Genomic DNA, 20,424 nt, shown 5'->3' with positions numbered 1-20,424 from the left:
GAGGGGTAATGCTCGGAATTTAGGAGGGCTGGTGCATGCCCATTAAAATGAAGAAAATCTTGGTCTGCACTTAACATTTCTATTCTGATCTTCCCACTACTGCAATCAAATACTGTCTTAGCCATGGATGATCTGGACACAAAGAAAGAAACACTAATGAAAAAAAGGCAATATCATCATCAGTAGGGAAAAAAAAAATCTAACAATGCATAGGTAGTTGACAGGTCTGGCAAGAATTTGTTTTTACATGGCTGTTCTTCAGCAGCAGGCCAGACTGTGCAGCCTGGGTAACTTCACCTATGGTCAGGCTTTCCTGCAGGAGCCACTTACCTAGGTCTGCATTCAGGCTTCGCAACACAACACTAGCCAGTGTAGTAATATAGTCAAAGAAGGTCTTCAGGAAGTTTGTCTTTGTGCTGCTCTCTGGTGTGGTTTGGATGTACTGGTCAATAGATTTCAACAGGAGCTGGGTTTGATTCCAAACTGGATGCTTCTCCAGTTCCACAGGTTTCAGAGAGGCCTGTTCTACCAAGCTGCTAAGCAGGCTCCCTTTAGAGTCTGGTTTAAGAGAAAAAGATACAGATTCAAGTTAGAATTAAATGCCAGATATAGAGAGATGTTTAGCTTAATTTCCTCCCTACATTTACAGCCTGCAATCTGAGCACTGAAATTTTGTTTGAAACAATAGACATTTCACAGCAGCATAAAATCAACAGTTCATCAAAACTGGTAACCTTGCCTCTTTCAAGCTCAGAATACCCTGAAAATATATCTACTTGTGAGGTGTTAACACAAACTTTATTCAAGACACATCTGTTGTCTATAAAAAACAAAAGAAAAGGCAACAGGAAGAAGAAAATTGATTATATATAAGCTGTGAGGTTAAAATACACTTAAAGAATTCCCTGTTAGGGCTGGATAGCAAGAGTAACAACCTCAGATATACTCATTTACATTTGCTTCTCTTCTCTGGTAAACTCCCAGTTTTAGCCTTGACAAGAATGCTCGAGTTATAAGGATTAGAGATAAACTTTAGTATCTTATATTTGTGATTTAATACATATGCATGCATAAAAGAGCATTTTCACTAGGTTTTTTTTTTTTTTTTTTTTTTGATTGCACCCATAGACTTCAGTTTCGGATAACTTAACAAGAACAAAAAAAAAAAAAACAAACCACCACACAGGACGAACCACAACGTTTAGATGCATTTGTTAGTCTTCATGATCAAAAAATTAACTTACCAAGAGAATGTTCAACACGGGTCAGTGCTTTTAGAATCTGATCGAGATTTTGGGATAAAGTAATCTCATTAGTAATGCTCTCTTCAGTCAAGGCAGGGTAGCAAGCCTGTAGAAGGTCTACAATACTGCATCGAAAGGGACCACTTTTCTCATCTGAGATCTCTACAAAGGAATGAAAGAAATAACAGCTACACAAAAAACACAGTGTCTTTGCACAGAAAAAGACCTGTAGAACTAAACATCATAGCACAACTAGTTGGTCAAAATTAGAGTTGTTCACAGTTGATTCAAAATTGCTACTGTTTTAAAAACAAAGCCTCCAAAAAGTTACATTTTCCTTCTCAACAGAAGACAGGAATTAAGTACACTCAAACAGAAGACTTTATCAGCTAAGCATATTACCTGACTTAGACTGCCCTCCTTGTGATGCGCAGGAACAGTTGAGAATTTTACTGATTTGCTGAAGAACTGCTGGGAAGCCCTTTAGGCCTTCAGAGTGCACTAAAACAAAGTCCAGTCTGTGGCCTAAAAAAAGCATTGGACAGAGGAGGAAAAATTAAAGTTAGGAAGTTGTAAAAGGGAGAAATTCGTAAGAAAGAATAAAATGAAATTTCAGCAAGACTCGGGTATTTGCACAAACACTTCATATAAAAGCAACTTTCTTCCCCAAACCCCTATTGATGAACAGAAAAACCAAAAGCATACCTCGAGTTTCAAGGCTATTGTACAGTTTTCTTTCTGCTGTTTCCAAAAGCTGCTTACAAGTCTTCCAAAGATGGCACTGAGTACAAGCTAGATCAAAAGCTGCCATTGCTGAAGGACTGAGGTCCTCTAGGACTTCCCGCAGAGGATCAGTATGCTCCAGCTGGATGTTGCTGGTCCAGAAGTTTTCTTGAAGAGTTGGGGCAAGACTTCCAGAAGTTGCAAGCAATTTATCAGTAACATCCGAGATGGAATAAAATACCATGCCTACATAAGCAAGCAACACACACCAACACTAATTAAATGGGATATTTATCTTAGAAAAACCACATTTATGGTAGGACCTATATCTTTCAGAACGTCATTCAGTATGTGGTCTGCTCCCTGGATTGATTCCTGCATAGTGTATCAAATTAATCCAATAGGGCTTCAAGAGCAACTTCCAACATTCTCCCTATCTTTCCAAGTCCCCCTTATACCATTGAACAATTTGCACACTTATTGAATGCAGTATTTAAGTTCTTTTTTCCCTATTTCCCACTTCACCTTTGATGAAGGGAACTAAATAAACCCAGTCCTTACCTGCTGCTGCTGCATTCCCAATAGCCTGGAGTGTTGAACGGCCACTGCCAGATCTCCTGATGCCTCCAGTGCCATCTGATGTTTGATTCTCAATGTTGTGCTCCACTCTGGCCATCTCTCGTACCGCCTCTTGGTAGCGCTCCATGAAAACTAGCTCACCATAGCAAGACGAACTATCCAGATTAAACATCAAAGCCACCTTTCAAGAATAACAATATAGCTACTTCAATTGAAAATTACTTACATGGAAACAGGGAGCTGAAATGGCAATTTCTCCCCTCAGGAGTTTGGAGGGCCTGAAGAACAGTGCCTTAGAGACCATTTTCAACTATTTTATAAAGCTCAGTTATTATGTGCTAAGGTAAGATTTGAATTAATATGTCTATCTTTCAGAACTATGCTTCAAGATCTCAATATATCACATAATGAAAAAAAATCCAACAAGCTGCTTGTCCAAGATAAACTTTAACCAAGTTCTTATTCATCAAAGAATACCTTCTAAATACTTAAAGGGAGCAGATAAGCACAATTGTACAAGTTCCCAATATCAAACTACTTGCAGAATGGAAGTCAAGCTAGAAGTCTTTACCATCAGAGATGCTGAAATTCAAAGTAACAAAGTAATACAGATATTTCTTGGGCCTGTAAGTAAGGGAAGGATGAAGCAGTACATTTGCAGTCAAACAGAACTAAAGAGTGGGGCAATCAACGGCCGCTTGCAATGCTTAAATGATACATACTGCTGTGATAGGATCATCTCAAACTCAGCCAGGTTACTACTTTTCGCAGAGAATACAATTGCTGATGAATTTCAAGATAGTTTTCCATACCTTTCTGTATCAACTTTTGGGCTGATGCTTTGAAAAACTATGTGGGAGCAACGAATTACAGGTATGCAAGCTGGAAATTACAACTTTTTTTGCCTATTTCAAATTCAGCCTCAGCACACCTCCCTCCAATAACTGCACTCACCACTTTGGATAGGGAACATATTTGCATGTTACCACTGAGCTTAAAAAGGGCAAAGTCACGATTTTGATTCACTGACTACAGCTCAGCAGCTGTAAGCAGCTCAGATGCTGCTTCTTCAAGAGACTTCATAAGAGCTCTTAACCTTCTCTTTCACTCAATTGATTCACTAAGCTCAGTCAGTTCTGATCAAATATTTCCATACTTTGAAAAGTCAGATTCAGAGAAGCAGTTTTTATACAACTGAGGAGAAAAAAAACCAAAAAAGACACACAATAGTCTTGTTGCAACATCATCTTAGCATATCTCTGCTCCTTTCATGTATTTCCACTGCTCAAGTCACTTTTTCACTTCAAACAGATGCTTTACCCTATGCTTGCTAATACAAAAAGAATATAAACTTTATTAGCTGTCACAACAACAAATGCCAATATCAAATTAGATTTTAGAGCAGCACGAAAGATACGCAGCTCATTTACCTGGTGGGCTTCTATGAAATTTCCTCTCAAAACACAAGAAACCAGGAGTGATTCTGGTGGGGAAAGCATCATAGGAATCAGAGAGTTTTGCTGCTGTGGTCTCATCCTACTTTCTGCATCACTCCAGCCAGACACATTATTGGTACTTCCCTCTGTAAGACAAGAGAATGGATCTGGAGCACATTTCAACAGATTCACGCATTCCTCAGAGTCCAAGATGGAGACTGGTGAGGAGTCCTAGTTTAAATTATACACTTAAGCCAAGTACCCCAGAACAACAGCCAGCCAGCAGCAGTCTGACAAAACCCACAATTAATGTGAAAGCACAAAGCAAAAAAAAAAAAAGTAAAGTCATCATGAAAGTGAGAACCAGATGTCAGTAATGGCAAGTTATTTTTAAAAGACATCTGCAATCGGTACAGATCGAGCATTAGTACAACCTTCACTGTTTCACCCTTTCAAAATCTCAGTTGTGAAGACCGAGTTCAAACTTCCATAACAGTCATTGCTCAGCACAATCTTTGTGGAAGGTTGTTTCAGCTGAATCATTATGTTAAGGCACAATAACAAAGGAAAAAAAAATAGCTGACAAGTTTAATAGGATTAGAATTATATAAATATTTTTATATATTAAATACTTAAAATATGTGAATATGATTCACAAAAATATTTCATGTTTTATATAACTTTTCTGATATGACCCTATCTGAAAAATAATTGCACTATTCCACACATTCTTCCCTTTCAAGCTTAAGAATGTTTTGCATTAGTCAACTACCAATCTATCATCTTTTGATGGTTGGTGTCTGAAAAGACACCAAGAAAAAACAAAAACTTTTTTTTTTTTGAGAGAGAGAGAGAAGAAATATATACTATTTAATTAGAAAAAAAAAATGTTGCCAAAGATGGGGGCTCTAAGAAGCTAAGAGTTCTAATTATGTCTTGCACAGAGTAGTAATTCACTAATGAAGCAAATACCTTCACTGGCACATCCACAAAAAGGCAATTCTTGTTATATGGCTTAATACCTGAGGTGCTGGTGGTGCTTAGCTCGCTACTTGTGGTTTCCAACAACGGGCTGGAAGTTCCCTCTTTCTCTAAATTGAAAAACAAATCAAAAGCAGCACATGAAACATACTTTGACCAGACAAGGTAATCACAGTTTACTACAAATAGTAGAGAAGGTAATTGCAAGAAATCTTCAGGAGTACCTCACAAAAGAGCCATCACTGAAGTCTATAACAAATGGAAATAAAAACCACTTATTATCAGTGATTAATATTAGCAACTTTAAAGCATCCTATTTGGAAACAACCTACTTCAAAACTAGCCTTATCTTTCAAAAAACTATGTAGAAAAGGAGTAAGAATTTAAGTTACAGTGATTCAAAAAAAATACATATCTTGGATACTGCAGTGATGTGCATAAAAATATGACCAATAATTACTGAATATAGCGGAGACAACAGAAGAATTGGTATTGCAGTTGCAAGCTCTCCCTCAGAAATCAGGTTACACATTAAAGTTATTTCCTTAATTTATTTTAGATGAGTTATCTTTTAGTTGTAGATGCAAACTCCAGGAAAACAACATCAATCTAAGTAGAACTGGATTATGATGCTTCAAACCAATTAACTAATGGAAGTAAATTTTGTTTGCTATTTTCTGTCCAGTAAATCTAGCTGCATTCTGCAATGAGAACTCAGCAATATGATGTGCACTTCATAGATGCCTTAAGTCATTTTCTCAACTCACCTGTCTTGTACCTTTGAGATTTATTTCTCTTCCTTAAACTGGAGCATCTGCTTAAAGAGCAGTATCTTCTGGATGCTGCAAGTTGATGTTCTATGAAAAGATAAATTTAAATACAAAAACATTACCAAGTAGCTGGACAGGACATAAACACAGATATTTGTCTAGCTTGAAAAGTGCCTGTACATCTGCACAGGCAGAGCTCTGATGGCAAGCCTCCAAACAAAGGAAACTCGCTTGATCTCAGCATCCACCAAAACATGCCCCTCTCTGGTATGCTCAGGGTTTCTAGCTGAGAGCACTGTCTGGAGAGCTGGAATAGAAAAGTATCAATGCCACAAGAAAGCACCCTAATATGAACCCTACCTGCACTTCTGTTACTCATCACCACTTTGTATCGCCAGTGAGCTTCAGAAAGGTGCTTGGAAAACTGCAGTACACGATTCCCAAAACTGTCTCTGCTTGCAGAAAGATTCAAGCACTCGACAAGCTCCAGCTCTTCACAAAGCACATTACTGGAGTCCCATGGGAGAGAACTCTGAATTTCTTCCAGGTGGTTGAGGAGCAACTTGAGGAAGGCATCCATGGTCACGTCATCCACTAAAAAGCCAGTGACACCACTGGTGAAGTGTTTCAGATCCAGGTAGCTCTGCTGAGAACATTTATAGCTTTTACTACGCAACTCTGAGTCAGAAAAAGCCCCAGTATCTGAGTGCACTCTCTGAGCAGCTAGCAGGTGCTTCTCTACTTTCTTGTCAGCCTCTACTTGGTGCTGTGGACTTTCTGAAGTGGAAGACTGTCGACTAGTACTGCCTTCTACACTCACAGTACAACTCTTCTTGTCAAGATCATCCTCCTCTGCATAGTCCTCAGGTTGGAGATTCTCTGTGTGAAGGTCACTATACGAAACAAAAAGCAAGGAGAAGATGTTCTCCAGAAGCTCCAGGCGCAGGGGAGCAGGAACACTCCTTAAGAACTGCTGACATTTCACAAGGTGTTGGGGAAAGACTGATGAGCAATCTGCGTATGTAAAAATAAAAACAAAGAATGCTTACAATATTTTCCAGGATGTCTTCCCTCACACCTCTGCCCCCCAAGCAAATCGCAGAATAGGGAACTAACTACCCCAGCATTTTGGAGTCCATCATTTCTCTACAAATCAAGTACCTATAGCGTTCAGCGTTTCACATTTAGATGGTCTGCAGGCTGACTTCCTCTCAATAGTTGCAACTATTACATTGTGCAAGAAAATATAAATTCAGACTACATCTATTTTAACGATTAAATCAGTTTTGGCCCTGGGAAATTATGAGCTCTAACAAACGCATGCTTGCTTCAACTCTCCTCTATCTAATACCATTTTCTTCTTGCACTGTAGTTTTAATACAATTATCTTAAGTGCTTTAGACAAAGCAGGCAGCTTATCCATAACTACTGAAGGTAAAAGCACCTCACAAATGCCAACAGACTTGTTTGCAAAGCATTCATAGCCCTCTACATAAAACCCATCATGTGTGTGCAGGGTGTACTATCATCCTAATACTAAATGCCACTGCAGAGCCCAGCAAAGGGAGAAAGGGAAGGTCTTGCACCTGAGCAGGGAGGCCAGCCTCCTGCCGCTTCTCTGGGAGCAGTTGTGTCTTCAGGGCCATCAGCAGGAGGGCCGTGCACACAGCCCCTGCAGCCGGACTGCCGGCGCGAGCCCACGCAGAGCGCGTAGATCGCGTACTTCATGGCGCAGAAGGCACGGAACAGCGCCACGTTGCGCCGCTGGCTCAGCACGTTGGGAACCGCTGGCACTGCGGAGGGAAAGAAGGCTCTGAGTCAACCGAAACCTCAAAAAAGGGGAAGAAAAAAAAAAAAGAAAAAAAAAGAACAAGATAAACAGAGCACACAGTTTGAAGTCTGCTCTTGCCCTATCATTGAATTCTAAACAGCAGCAGTGGTGGAAACTATGATGCACATCACAGTTAGGACTGAAGAAATAGCTAAATTAACTGAAAAAAAATAGCTGAGTCCTGCTCAGTGTCTACACAGGCTGTAATTTACCAGGAGCTCTACACTAAGGTGCAGTATTGACTTGTTGGAGATATTAGAAGAGATGCATCAGATTATGAGTGTAAGTTTACTAGTTTTGCCTCCTTTGTGCAAGAGCTTAAATGGAGTTTAAAATGGTTATTTTAAGAACTGAATTGGAGGATAAGAGGAAAAGAGAAATGAGGAAAGAAGAATGTAAAAACAGTCTAAAAATAAGCCATACAGACTGTAATCTCAAAAAAGGCTAAGGTTTTATATCGGAAGAAAATAATGCATTTCAAAAAGAAGATATTACATTGATAGATACCACGAATCTCATCTGGCTTTGTCTATTGCTTTGAAAGGTAAGTGCACTCTTGGCTAAAATCCAAAATTCACACTTAACTTTTCAAGTTATGGATATTATAAAATATGTGATAGTGAAAAGCATGCATGATAATTTTAATTTTAAAATTAAGTCAGTTTTCAGCAACAGAAACGGAAGATCTCATTTTTTTCCCCCTACATCAGTCTGGTAGAAATCATGAATCACATACAAAGATTTGTTACCATCCCAGAAAGGCTATTTCAAAGATCTTTTTCTTAAAAAAAAATTATATATATATACACACACATACACACACACACGCATGTGTGTTATCTTCCAAATTTACAAAAGCAAGTGATAAGAACGGATTCTTCCTGACAGAAGCACTGAGCAGCAAACACTTTGACAGATCACAGATATTCCCATGATCTCACAATCCTACACACATTTACCCTGCATCTGTTGGTCTCTAGAAGGAATCTTTTGAAGAAGCTCAATTACATCATCTTCGTTCAGTGCCAGCAGATTAGTGAGGTGATGAAGAGAGTATACTGCAGTGTGGCTATCTAGACTATGCAGGTGGTGCAGAAGAACCTTCTTTGGGATAGTAATACTGCAACAGACAAGAAACAAAAAGGTGGCACAGACTCAGGCCTCTCAGTCATGTTTAAAGTTCTTTCATGCTAATTCTCATTCAATAGAATTACTGCAGTTAAAAAGACCTAAAAAACCCAGCATAACTAACATGCAGGAAGCAATTTCAAGAACTTGTGGTATGCAGTTACTAGGAGCCAATTCGCACTGATTCACAGAAAGAACACACTGTCTATTTACACATGTAACACTGAGTAATAGGCAGCTTTGACAAGACAGTTTGGAAAGAGTTCTATTTTACCTGTTTTGCTGTATGCACCATTCAAGGACTTCCACTTGAGCCCAGAGACCATCACAGAAATCCTTTAACACCAAATCATTGCACAGATCCTAATGAGAACGGCAAATAAAACATTCTCTTTTACAAAAAATCTCTAGGCAAACACATCAGAACCAAGCCTGTATCACATATGAGATATTTCTAAGGCTCTTTAACCACAGGCTAATTAAGTGCAGAAACCTGCCAGATTTGTTAGAAAGACAGCAAGAAAGGACTATTTGAATGAGCCAAGTTGATTAGCCAACACATGACATATCTTCAGACCACAAGACGACAGCTACATCCCTGTTCAAACTGAGTTTTCAAAAGGGCAACTAATGCTTACTAATGGTAGTTCAGAGTTTAACTCTACAAGTAATAGTGTACTAAATCAAATGCTGAACTGGGTAGCAGATACCCATTTTCCTTTTCCACATGCTTTCTGGAAACAGATGGCTGCCTGTTAAAAAAAGAGACCAAATATTCACTTCGACTTATTCAAAGAGAAAGACTTCCAAGTAAAGTAGATCTTTCAGACCATGTTATTTGTGTCAAAGTTGATTTCAATCTGGGAATACCCATAGAAGATTTTTTTTAGCTCACCCACCACTGAACTCAGATTAGGTTTTCCTCCCCCGCCAAAAAAAAAAAAAAAAAAAAAAAGGAAGAGAGTCAGAAAACCAACAATATAAGCAAACTGCTTTAACTAGATTCAGACTAGAAGCACAGCACTTCAACACTGCCACTTGCCTTCGCTGCAGCTTACCTGAGTTTTGTGAAGAGTCCACAGCAATGCTTTTGCCGATTCCAAGCTCCGACAGTGAGTCCATCCTAGCAATATCAAAAGGCGACTGAGGGGGTTGAATTCCCTCCTCAGTAAACTCTGCAGGCCTGAGAAGTCTTCTCTTTTCAGTAAGGTTAATGCAGTCACCTAGAAAACAAAGGGGAGAGTAATTATCATTCTAAAAGTTATGAATTTAGCAGTTTATGCAAGCAAGGAGCTGCTTCGGCATTAGCTTGGCAAAAAGGGTACCATTCTGCATTTGGAAGTTTCCCAAACTCGTATTCTACAAGCCCTCTAGTTACCCCAAATATTTGCTACAAAACTGACTCACATTCCCTCACTATACTATCATTAGTTCCTTTCTGAACTGAAAAATCTCTATCAAGGACTTTTTCTAAGAATCTTCTATCAGTAGCTTAACCTAAAAATGGAGCTAAGTCAAATTTTAAAATTTACAGCAGTGGCTACCTGCCAGGATTCTGTTTATTTTCTCCATGTAAAGACATTCAGGTAATTTATTCTGTACAGAAAGTTTTTCACCAGATCTTCAAGCTCTTTACAAATATTACTTTCACCTTGCAAATCCTTTGAAAAGCTTCCCTGCCTGAAGTCCACCAGCTTCACAAAAGCAAAGTGTCTAATCCAAGGTCATGGGGTAAATCAACAGGAAACAGCTGACAAAGCTGTAGATAGAACACAGGACTTCCTAAATCCTCAAGATCGAATCTTCAGTTTACACGCAGAGGAGCTTTTCCAAAATTTCACTGAATGTTTTGAGTCCATCATACAGCCAAATTAATGGGAATTAACTCCTTGTTCCTGGAAGTCATGTCTCTTGGTCACTAATCAGAATACCTTGGTGACTTCCAGGTGCATTTTGCATCTAGAGTACAGGGACTGATGTTAGCTACCACTGGATTCCCTCTTAAAGACTTTATGGCCATACCAGAATCTGCTCCAGAAAGTGCTTGCTGCTGCTCAAGCAATAGAAATAGGCAGTCTTCCAAGAAGCAGCCTCTTTGGGATCTGAGAACAAAGCCATCACTGCTCGCTCTGTATCCAGCTGCTCAGAGGAGCCTGAAACACATCAGAATAAGATTAATTTTTAGTACAAAGGGGTGCATTTCAAAGAAGCATAATCACTGTTAGTTTAAATTGAGGAACATTTAACATTCTTTCAAATACTAAGCAGCTATTATATACTACTAGTTAAAACTCATGAGCAATTCGGTCACAAAAATGGAGAAGGAAAAGGAAACAGGGCAAATGAGGTGAAAACATCTGTAAGCTGGAGGCTGAGCTCTACTGTATAGAATAGACTGCTCCTAATACAGCATCCTATCATTAGAACTATTTGATAACCAGTATATCTAACAATGTGGGCTGAGCCCAAACCCAATCCAAAACCCATTTTTCTTTGAGCTACAAATGAGCAAAAGAGATTTTCTGGTTGCAAATTTTCTGGTTTGCAAGAGATTTTCTGGTTGGTGGAGAATTAATGCAAAATGCTGAAACATTAGCACAGGCCTGCTCAGCATGCACCATTAGCTCACACCTATAGAGAAGAACGACTCTGCACTTCTTCCTCTTCTCTCATCATACACATTTCATCCGTACGTAGCTTGAACCGTCCCTTCTCTGTGACACTGCTGCTCTGCAGGCCCTAGCAATGGTCTGCTCAGCACAGAGACTTCTCTGACTTGCACCAAGTCAGAATTCAACTGCTCTCAGTATCTGTATTTCTCTTCCCCCACAAGGGAACACTATCAGCAGCTTCACTGAGCTTCACTGGTCTAAACTTCCCTTCAGCAATACCTAGGAGCAAACGTAACCTTTGGAAGCCAGAGGATACAAACCCCACTGACTCACACCTACATGCACAGAGGCAAGCAGAGGAGAGCAGGTATTCTAGCCTTTCCTTCCTTGCACACTCACCACTTTCGGGATTTCTGCCACTTTCCCAACACGAGCGTGGGCACTGCTGGTCACCCAGCTTCAACCAAGCTCTTCAACTCAATGTACCAGATAAAAGTGAAACAAACCTTTTGATTTTGACACCAGAAATCTTTCTTTTGTTCTGTCTACAAAAACACTGCTGTAGATGTTTAAGAGGCCGTAGCTCCGTTTCCTTAGCATGCAGCTTAGTAACTTCTCTTCCCTCAGTGGGCTCCCTTCAGCCCAACACGCATCCGACAGCTCCCTGAAGAGCTGCCGAATTTCATCAGGCTGATGTTCCGGATCAAAATTCATCATAGTAAGAGCACCATAAACTGTATCCACTAGTTCTCTCTGATCCAGTTCTCCTGAAATCTCAGAATGGCACTGACGTCTCTGCAGGGATTTTAAGGATTCGCGAAGGAAGTCAACAAAGATATTCTGCAGAGAGGAATACTGCTGGAGAGAGGCGCCGTGTGCGGCTTGTTCCCCCCGGAGGAACTCCAGCAGAGCTTGGGTCTTCTGGGGAGCTCGCAGCAAAAGCTTCCGGAGAGCTGAAACGGCTCCCAGACTGAAGCTGTGGGAATGGTCATCCTTTCTCATCCTGTCTGCGGGATGCGTGTCTTGCGTGCACTCAAATGCCTCAAACAGCTCCTGGAAGGGAGGAATAGAGCAGTAAGCCTTTCGGACTTCGTAAAAGAGCATGAAATAAATATATTGAAAAACATGAGAAACTTGAAGACAGCCAGATAAATCAATTTGAAAGCATCAGATTGCCTAGGAAGTGACAATACTGCTCTATCTCATCCAATATCCGCTCTAAAATAGCATACATACCACAAAATGTGAAGGGTTCTGTAATAAACAACTAAAATACAAGCCCCGTGCTCTTAAGCAAGTACCACAACTCGTACAGGCAGCTGACAAGGAGAAGCTGCACACTCTGAAAAATTGATGAGAGGAAGTAAAATAGCACTCACTTTTAGAACTTCCTCAGAGACATCTTTCTGTAGTTCTTCCAAGAGCAGTAAAAATTCAGTTTCTCTCTGAAGAGCAACTGGAACAGTTTTCTGAGGTAACATAAGAAAATGAGGAAAAAGTTAAACAAACTTTACTTAAATTTATACTAACACATAAACCTGATTTTAGCTACTTAATTATCAGACTGAAAGCAGACTGAAATATCTCTCTGAGGGTATCTAATTCTCAGTTAAAGAATATTCCACATCTAGGTCCTGCTCCTGCACCAGGGGATTCCATCTAACCATACATCTGGAAATAGAGACAACTGTCTCTTGTCATGTTTGTTAAAAACAAAAGCAAAACCCATCCCAAGCACCCCCCAGACTACCACGAGAACCGTCTTACATGACCAGTAGGAGAACATACATTTTTAAATGGGCAACTAGATTGATTATTTTTGACTTGGAAGTCAGCTACAACTATCTTCTGTACCTGATCACAGGCAAGCCATTTTTCCAGCACAAGAAGCCATAGCCACGCAGCTCTTCGAGGGCTGCAGTTCTGCCCACATCTAGGGAAGTAATAAGCACATATCAAGAATTACATACAGCACCATTCCCCATCCCTGAACACGGTCAGAGCTCATTTTGGTCTTCATATTTCCTCAAATATGATTGAAATAAAGATGACCATGTCTTTAAAGAAGAGTCGAAGAAGATGCAGAGAATACAGAACACCAGTACTATTTATATCTTAACCTGGTATTTTCTGCTATTTAACTAACGGCTCTTGGATGGGCTAAGCACCGATACTGCTGCCATAGCTTTTTTGCTTCTAAACATTGGAACTTATTTCTGGTCTAAAGTTCAGTCCACAGGGCACTTGGAGCTGATATTTCTCTGAAAGCTGTGTGCTTGCCAAACTGCCATTTCTTCTCTTCTAGCTCCAGCCCCAAAAATCAAACTCGTTAGCTCACAAAACCAAAAATGGAGTTCTATATCCAAATTAAAAGTGAATTATTGCACCAATTAAAGAATATTTCTAACTTGCATCTTTTTTTTTTTTTTAACCTGCTCCAGTACTCAACCCAAAGTCTATGCTGTTAAAGAACATATTAGGTATTGAATTGGCAGTGTCTGTGTTTAATACATATATTTCTTTCACTATGTGTACATGGTGTTTTCCTATATATAGCATATTTGTACAGTACATATAGTAACGTTAAAGAAAATCACAAATACTTGCATCTCATATGGTCATCTGTAATACTCTTCTAACCATGTGCACAACTTCCCCTGGATGCCTTTTAACTGCTGTTCACAGTCTGTTTCTTAAAGGCGTTACTAAATGTTACACAAACATTAATGAGGAGCGTTCATTATCATTCGCTTGGAGACGGGGAGCGACATCAGATTTCAATTTCCCTGAAATGTCAACCACGGCAGGCCTTTCTCGAGCGGGGCAGGGCCCCGCTCCCGCGCTTACCTGGCGGGCAGGGGCCGCGCGAGGAGCGCGAGCAGGGCGCGCTCGACGGCGCGGCGGCCGGGCGCGCGGCGCAGCTGCGGCGCGCAGGCCCGCGCCAGCTCCCAGCGCCCGCGCCGCACGCACTCGCGGAAGAAGCCCGCGAGCCGCTCCAGGGAGGCCGCTTCCTCCCGGCCGAAGGGGTGCATCCTGCCGCGGCGCGGCCTCACGGAGCGCTTCCCCCCGGCAATGCGTGAGGAAAACGCCGACCCGCCGCGCCGACCCGCCGCGCCGCCGCCATCTTCAGCGCCCTCCCAGCTGACCGCGCGGGAGCGCGCCCATTGGCCCGGCAGCGCCGGCACGTACACAGTCCGCCATCTTTCTTTGGGGCGCCTGACGCCGCCGCCGCGCCTCGCAGCTTCGGGCAGCTCCGCCTCCTCAGGCTCTGATTGGCTCTCGCTGAGAGCCCCGCCCCATGGCGCGTAACTCCGCCCCCGTACCGGGAGCTGGGCCGTGTGGAGCGAGGGCCTGGGCGGGGAGGTGGCGGCGGTGACACCGGGGACCTGTCCCCGGGGCTGCAGTGGGTGCTGGTGGAGACGCACACACGTACACGCCCCGTGCAGACAGAACACCTGCCTTGGAGGTGTCATATATGTATTTATTTGTAAATATATATTTATGTATATACTTTTTTGTATTTATGCTTATAAATGTATGCATAATATATATTTTTTAACCTTTTAAAGATGCAAGTACTATCAAAACAGATCTAGTAAAGTTTAATTCAGTTACCCTTTCATGTGTACAGTACATGATATTTTATAAATACATACACATGTGCGCACACACACACAAGGCATGTGCTACACCTAACTCCTCATCTGCAGATGTGCCAGAAAATGGAGATTCTCCATGTAGAGTGTCCTGATGGCCTGTGCAGAGGCTGTGGGCCTGGCTGCACGGCAGGGCCGTGTTATTCCCTGTGTCCTTGTGTCCGCTTGGTGCCTGCAGAGGGTAGAGCGAGGCGGAGGAGGGTGACTCAGCTGCTCGCAGGGTGGTGTCCCGGTGGTGTTCGGCAGAGATAAGGCCCCCCCCTGCCCACATCCTCCCTTTATTCCGGGCTTTTTGTTTGTTGTTTTCCCCCTTAAGGCGCCAAAGCAGCGCGGTCTCTCTCCTGGGACTCTTGCAGCGGGGACAAGTGCAAGGCAGAGGAGGGAGGATGGAGAATGACAGGGGTGCCCAAGTAAGTGAACATACGAATCCCACTGGCTCTTACATGGAAAACACGGGGAGGGGGGCGACGCACAGGTGTGTAGTGAAAGGACAAAACTGCTAGGAGTTTCTCAGCTCACCTCTAAACAGTATAAGATCTGGTAGTGACTTCATCCTTAACTCTGCTTAACTCCTGTAGCATCTTGAATAGTTTACCATGTCAACTCAAAATCAACCAAGATACGGCCCACAGACATGTCTACTTCTGAATTTATTTTGGCCGTGCTGGAAGAGTTGTAAGTGTGGAAACCATATAGTTGTCACTGCAGATATTGAACTCAGATACCTTAACCCTACGCACTTAATGACTGCTCTTAACTGTGGAGTGTGACGGCTCTGCTTCTCAACCGTCTCAGGCTCGGGTGTTATTTCATGTCTTGCCTCCCATGCAGGCAAGAAAGGGGCGACCCGCCACCCTACGGGAGTTGGTTCGTCCTGCAGTCTTGTCACTCTGTTATCCGCTCTCCGAACACTCCATCTACTTAATTTCAAGTGTCTCCTTAGTCAGACTTCTTACTTGAGAAGCTATGCCCTCATGTAAGATATCTTGGATGGTTGATGCTTTGCTTTTCTTACAAATTTCTAAGCCTGCCTACTGGAGTCACCTGCACAAGTACCACTTTTGCTGCAGTTTTGAAGGCTTTTTTTTTTTTTTCCATTTAGGAATTACAGGTTTGTAGTCTATAGTTTTGTAAAGGTTGCTAAATGTAAAAATCAAGAAGGGAAGTTAAATTATTGATAGTGTTTTCAGCAGGACTTCTAACTAGTATGTTGGAATTAGAAAGCAGAGCATAGGAGAGAGTTTTTCATCTGTAATTTCCATGTTCATTAAGCAAGCTAACAATCAATAATTTTCCAATTTTCTCCTTCTTAATAAGCATAGCTTCGCAAAAGAAAAAGCTAACATTTGTCATATTTTCCAATCATCTGAATTAAATAATGTATGAGATACAACAAATTACACTTCAATAAAAATGATTTTACTGTGATCAGAAGTCCATGAGTTTCCACGATAATGTAATGTTTCTAAAAGTCAAACTATGAAATCATATATTTTGTGCAGATCTCCTAGTGAAAAAAAAAAAGTCTGAATTTTGACTTTGGAATGCTGGAAAAATAAAGTATTTTTTTATTTAAAATACTGCAAGTTGTGTATTGGTTTGAAGAGCTGCAAATACAAATTGCTAATAACACACAGCATTTTACAGCAACTTCTGGCTAAGTGGCTGTGCTCACGGAGTGATTACATGTTGCAGCACAGTACTTTGGCATTTGCATTGTCAAATCATTGTGTGAAAATGAATTCTCAAAACATCCTGTTATTCATTTCTAAGCTGTCTATGTTATTTGTCTATAGCAACATTATTAGTTTCATTAGTTAGGTCAGTTTCATTACTGACCCTTGAAATAGCCAGAGAATTACTTGGAACAAATAAATGTAGCTCTGATATTCAGGTAGATTTTCCAGCTACAGTTCTCTGTAAATAGAATAAAAGTGAATCTACTGAGAATTCTTCTTATGCCTTAAAAATGGTGGTTTTCAATTTACTTAAAGTTACTAACTCTGATAAATAGGAAGAAGGGATACTACTCCTGGCTAAATAAAGGTGGGCAATAAAAATGATCTATATTAAATATCTAGTCCAGTGGTCTGGACCTGCCCATTGCCAAATGGCCAGTACAAGTTTGATTGGGATCTGAAGAGAGTGCATGTTACTTTTCTGTCAAATCAGCTGCATTGCAGAGTTTATGCTGGATTTATGTGCTTGCACCGGAGGACAGGCCTTACCTTGCCCACTATATGTCTGCTAATATCAAGTCAACCAGTCAAAATATGTTAAAAAAGTTGAGTTGGCAGAGTAAGTCTGTGCCCTGCATCATCCTGCCGCAAAGCTCTTGATCTGCTGTGGGGAGCATGACGACCAGGTTTATTGTCCCTGGACCATATTAGCAGTTACTGGGATATGCGAGATGTGTCACTTAGTTGTCGCCTCTTGAAACATGAGTCACATCACCTCCTTGATCTCATTTCCCTGAGCAGCTTCAGTGTTTGAAGTGCTTACTCTTACCTTAGCTAGTGGTGCCAGTCATCTTCCTTTTGTGGTACCTGTTTAGGGAGCCCCATGAGGTGTGCTGTCACATTAATTAATCATGCTTATCAGTCACACTCAGAGCAGACGGCAGCCAGTCATCTTAGCCATGTCAGTCTTTAGTCAGACACTGCCTGTCACGGAGCACCACCCTATCAAGTTAGTCACCCTGTTCCTATCAGTAATTTTGATCATGTCTCACCTCAGGTACCAGAATGAATGAAATTTGGGCTAAAAACATAGAAATTATTTAGTCTGTAGAATTTTTATATCCCTTTTTTACCTGCAAAAATAGAGCTTTAGGAGGGAACCAAAGCAGCTGCTAAAGGTTGTCTAAGCAACCTGTAAACTACCTCAGCATTTTTTCACCACAGGTGGAGCAGTACATTGGGGAAATCAAAGGTGGACTGAGACCAGCCATGAAAATCACTGTCATAGGGATAGTGCATTCCAACCCCAAGAGGTAGGTGACGGGCTTTGTGAGGTCCCATCACTTCCTACACTGTAACATGGCCACCTTTTACATTCAAAAGGTTTCTTGAGGAGGAGGAAAGTCATACAGATTCATAATTTATGGTTCTGTTTCCTTCTCCTGCTTTTAGAGTAAGATTAAAGTTCAAGAAGGAATACACTGCTCGGCTCTCATACTGCTGTTGCAGTGTTTTCTGCTCCTTGACTTTGTCTTGTGAGCACTGTGGGGAGTTTATGACTATTGCTTTTTCAGGACCCAATGTAATTCAGAACCTCTGTCAACCCCGTTGAATTCTGCACAGCAAAAACCTCTGGGTTTGGCACTGCTAGTGCAGGCCCATTCCAGACAACAGCACCTACGCTATCGTTACATTTCCTGCCTTTACTGCTATCAATTCCCATGTCTCCACTGCGGAAGGGTTTTCCTCTCTTAACAAATTTTTTTTTTTCCTTAGCCACCTTTTTGACATGAGCTTCAGCTCACCCACAGATGCATTCTCCCTGCATTTGCCATGTCTCCTCTGTTCTCTTACATTTCTGGAAGTCCCAGTCACTAAACTGTTTTTTTTTTCAGCTTTGCAGTGTCTCTGCTCTGTGATCCAGTGGATGCAAACAAAGATGTTGGGCTGTTACTTACAGTTAATTTCGGTGACAAATCCATCACCCGAAATGCGCGAACTGGTGGGAAATGGGGAAGAGAAGAGAAAAATATTCCCTACTTCCCATTTACAGCAGGCGACACGTTTAAGGTAATCTGGGAGGTTCTCTGATTAGGGTGGGACAAAGGCAGAAAGGCTGCATATATCACAGCAGACTTGTAACTATTGAAGTGGGTGCATAAACAAGCCTGGCACACTAGTCTAGTATGGCACTGAGAGAACCATTTCACACTTCATCAGCAGCCCTGATGGGGGAGAACAATTTCTTTTCTAGCTTTACTGAGAGAATTCACTCAGTTACTGAGAGAATTTTACAGTATTATCTCAGCAGGAGTTGTTAATTTAGAGATGCTAGGGAAAAACCTGTAGGCCTCGTGTTTCGATATCCTGATCACATGGGGTTCCAAAACCATGCTGGCAAAATCAGCTCTGCTGCTGGTCTCTGGTGCCTTCCTTTGTTGTTCTTCTGTTGCAGATGGAGCTCTTGTGCGAACACCAGCAAATTCGGGTCTTGGTTGATGGACGGCAGTTCTGTGATTTCACTCACCGCATTCAGGCCCTGAACTTGGTGAAAGCTTTGCAGATCACAGGGGACATCAAGCTTACCAAAGTGGCTTGATAGAGAAGACATCCTCGGTGTCATCAGGGGACACAAACAAATGTACTTTCTTCTGTTTGAGAAATGTTTTTGCTTTCTCTCCTGGGGACTGTGACTATTTCGCTTGCGATGTGTTTGAAAAATGTACTTTTTTCTTCTTTTCTGTCACACATTGTGCAGTGGCAGGGCTGTGGCTGGTCCAGGTAAATCAGATGGCCTTTGCTGAGATATTCTCTCGGCCTCTCAGCCTTAGAACTATGATACTATGTGATACCTCCTATTAGGAACTGCTCCCCTCCATGCCCTCGGCCACGCCAGCTGCTGCAGTCAGGCCTCTCAGAGATTGCATTGCTGTGTGAGCAGTGAGCACTATTCAGGTGTTGGTATTGAGAGAAGAAAGGTTGGAGATCTCCTTGTGAGTGAGCAAGGGAGCCTGATGGGCCCCCGGCAAGGTTTGCATTAGCAGGAGAGAAGTGTTCTTCCTGGAGGCTCTCATCGCTTGGCACAAAGTCAGCTATGCTTCCCAGGACAGTAAATGTAAATAAATTTACTGTCCTGCTTGCCAGGGCAGAGCAGCAAATGCCTTACCATCATCCCTGTCTCTTGCAGGTAGAGTTCATGTGAGCTGAGAGGTCCCAGCAGCCGTGGATTTCCTGGTCTACTCTGGATCAGCAGTGGTAGCCGTAGCTGCATTGCTTCATCTTGTTTCTGATTAAAAATGGATCTTTATTGACAAGCTTCTGTATTTCCTCTGTTAAATATTTCACTGCATCTGAGTGTTATGCTGATATTTTATTGATGTAGATTTACAAAAGATTCCTGAATATGTGGCTATTATAATACATTTACATATCATAGCTGCTGCCTTTGTCTCTTTTATAATTGGTTGGTTATAAAACAAGCAAAGGGAGAAAATCTCTATATAAGGAGGCTTTTCTTTCTTTCTTTTCTTTTTTTTTTCTTTTTTTTTTTTTTGTTACAGAACTTGGAGGACAACAAATCTGCAAAGAAATCATTCTGTAGGTAGGGGCCTATGCAATTTCCTTGTGATTTCAGGGAAGATACATAGCATACTGGTTTCAGAGGCCTTCTAGAGATTCTGCAGAGCCTGGCTGTCAGGTACAGATTCTCAGGCAACATGAGGAATTTTTTATAGAAGATGGGGCATTCTTTTAGGGTGTTTTAACCACCTCCTTGAATTCCATTC

At 41.5% G+C, this 20,424-nt stretch overlaps 2 protein-coding genes across 2 annotated transcripts in view; one reads left to right on the top strand and one right to left on the bottom strand.

Annotated features, from left to right (window-relative positions):
* The window catches only part of ZFYVE26 (zinc finger FYVE-type containing 26), a 38,463-nt gene extending 24,127 nt beyond the window's left edge, over positions 1 to 14,336 (bottom strand). Inside the window, exons 1-18 of the mRNA XM_026038219.1 lie at positions 14,152 to 14,336; positions 13,159 to 13,258; positions 12,684 to 12,773; positions 11,811 to 12,357; positions 10,715 to 10,845; positions 9,751 to 9,915; positions 8,967 to 9,055; positions 8,524 to 8,684; positions 7,320 to 7,526; positions 6,094 to 6,747; positions 5,731 to 5,820; positions 5,005 to 5,073; positions 3,977 to 4,128; positions 2,529 to 2,727; positions 1,950 to 2,213; positions 1,647 to 1,769; positions 1,245 to 1,406; positions 331 to 558 (exon numbers count right to left, since the gene is read on the bottom strand). Of these exons, the coding sequence (XP_025894004.1) occupies positions 331 to 558; positions 1,245 to 1,406; positions 1,647 to 1,769; positions 1,950 to 2,213; positions 2,529 to 2,727; positions 3,977 to 4,128; positions 5,005 to 5,073; positions 5,731 to 5,820; positions 6,094 to 6,747; positions 7,320 to 7,526; positions 8,524 to 8,684; positions 8,967 to 9,055; positions 9,751 to 9,915; positions 10,715 to 10,845; positions 11,811 to 12,357; positions 12,684 to 12,773; positions 13,159 to 13,258; positions 14,152 to 14,336 (3,616 nt within the window). The remainder of the gene's footprint in view (positions 1 to 330; positions 559 to 1,244; positions 1,407 to 1,646; positions 1,770 to 1,949; positions 2,214 to 2,528; positions 2,728 to 3,976; positions 4,129 to 5,004; positions 5,074 to 5,730; positions 5,821 to 6,093; positions 6,748 to 7,319; positions 7,527 to 8,523; positions 8,685 to 8,966; positions 9,056 to 9,750; positions 9,916 to 10,714; positions 10,846 to 11,810; positions 12,358 to 12,683; positions 12,774 to 13,158; positions 13,259 to 14,151) is intronic.
* A 40-nt stretch (positions 14,337 to 14,376) lies between these two features.
* On the top strand, positions 14,377 to 20,000 carry LOC112946401 (galectin-related protein A-like). Its single transcript, XM_026038218.1, has 6 exons — positions 14,377 to 14,605; positions 14,751 to 14,770; positions 17,864 to 17,952; positions 18,535 to 18,709; positions 19,095 to 19,280; positions 19,827 to 20,000. The coding sequence occupies exons 1-5, from the start codon at positions 14,377 to 14,379 to the stop codon at positions 19,236 to 19,238; spliced, it is 657 nt and encodes a 218-aa protein (XP_025894003.1). The 3' UTR covers positions 19,239 to 19,280; positions 19,827 to 20,000.
* Positions 20,001 to 20,424: the final 424 nt, after the last annotated feature.

The sequence above is a fragment of the Nothoprocta perdicaria genome, unplaced genomic scaffold (assembly GCF_003342845.1).
Source record: "Nothoprocta perdicaria isolate Ctin4 unplaced genomic scaffold, notPer1 scaffold_204, whole genome shotgun sequence".
Lineage (NCBI taxonomy): Eukaryota > Metazoa > Chordata > Aves > Tinamiformes > Tinamidae > Nothoprocta > Nothoprocta perdicaria.
This window is presented reverse-complemented; position numbering and strand designations above follow the sequence as displayed.

Coding starts and splice junctions, on each gene's coding strand:
- LOC112946401 (XM_026038218.1), top strand. CDS start 14,377: ATGCGTGAGGAAAACGCCGACCCGCCGCGCCGACCCGCCGCGCCGCCG. Junction 14,771..17,863: donor ACAGAACACCTGCCTTGGAG/GTGTCATATATG, acceptor TTTTCACCACAG/GTGGAGCAGTACATTGGGGA. Junction 18,710..19,094: donor CAGCAGGCGACACGTTTAAG/GTAATCTGGGAG, acceptor CTTCTGTTGCAG/ATGGAGCTCTTGTGCGAACA.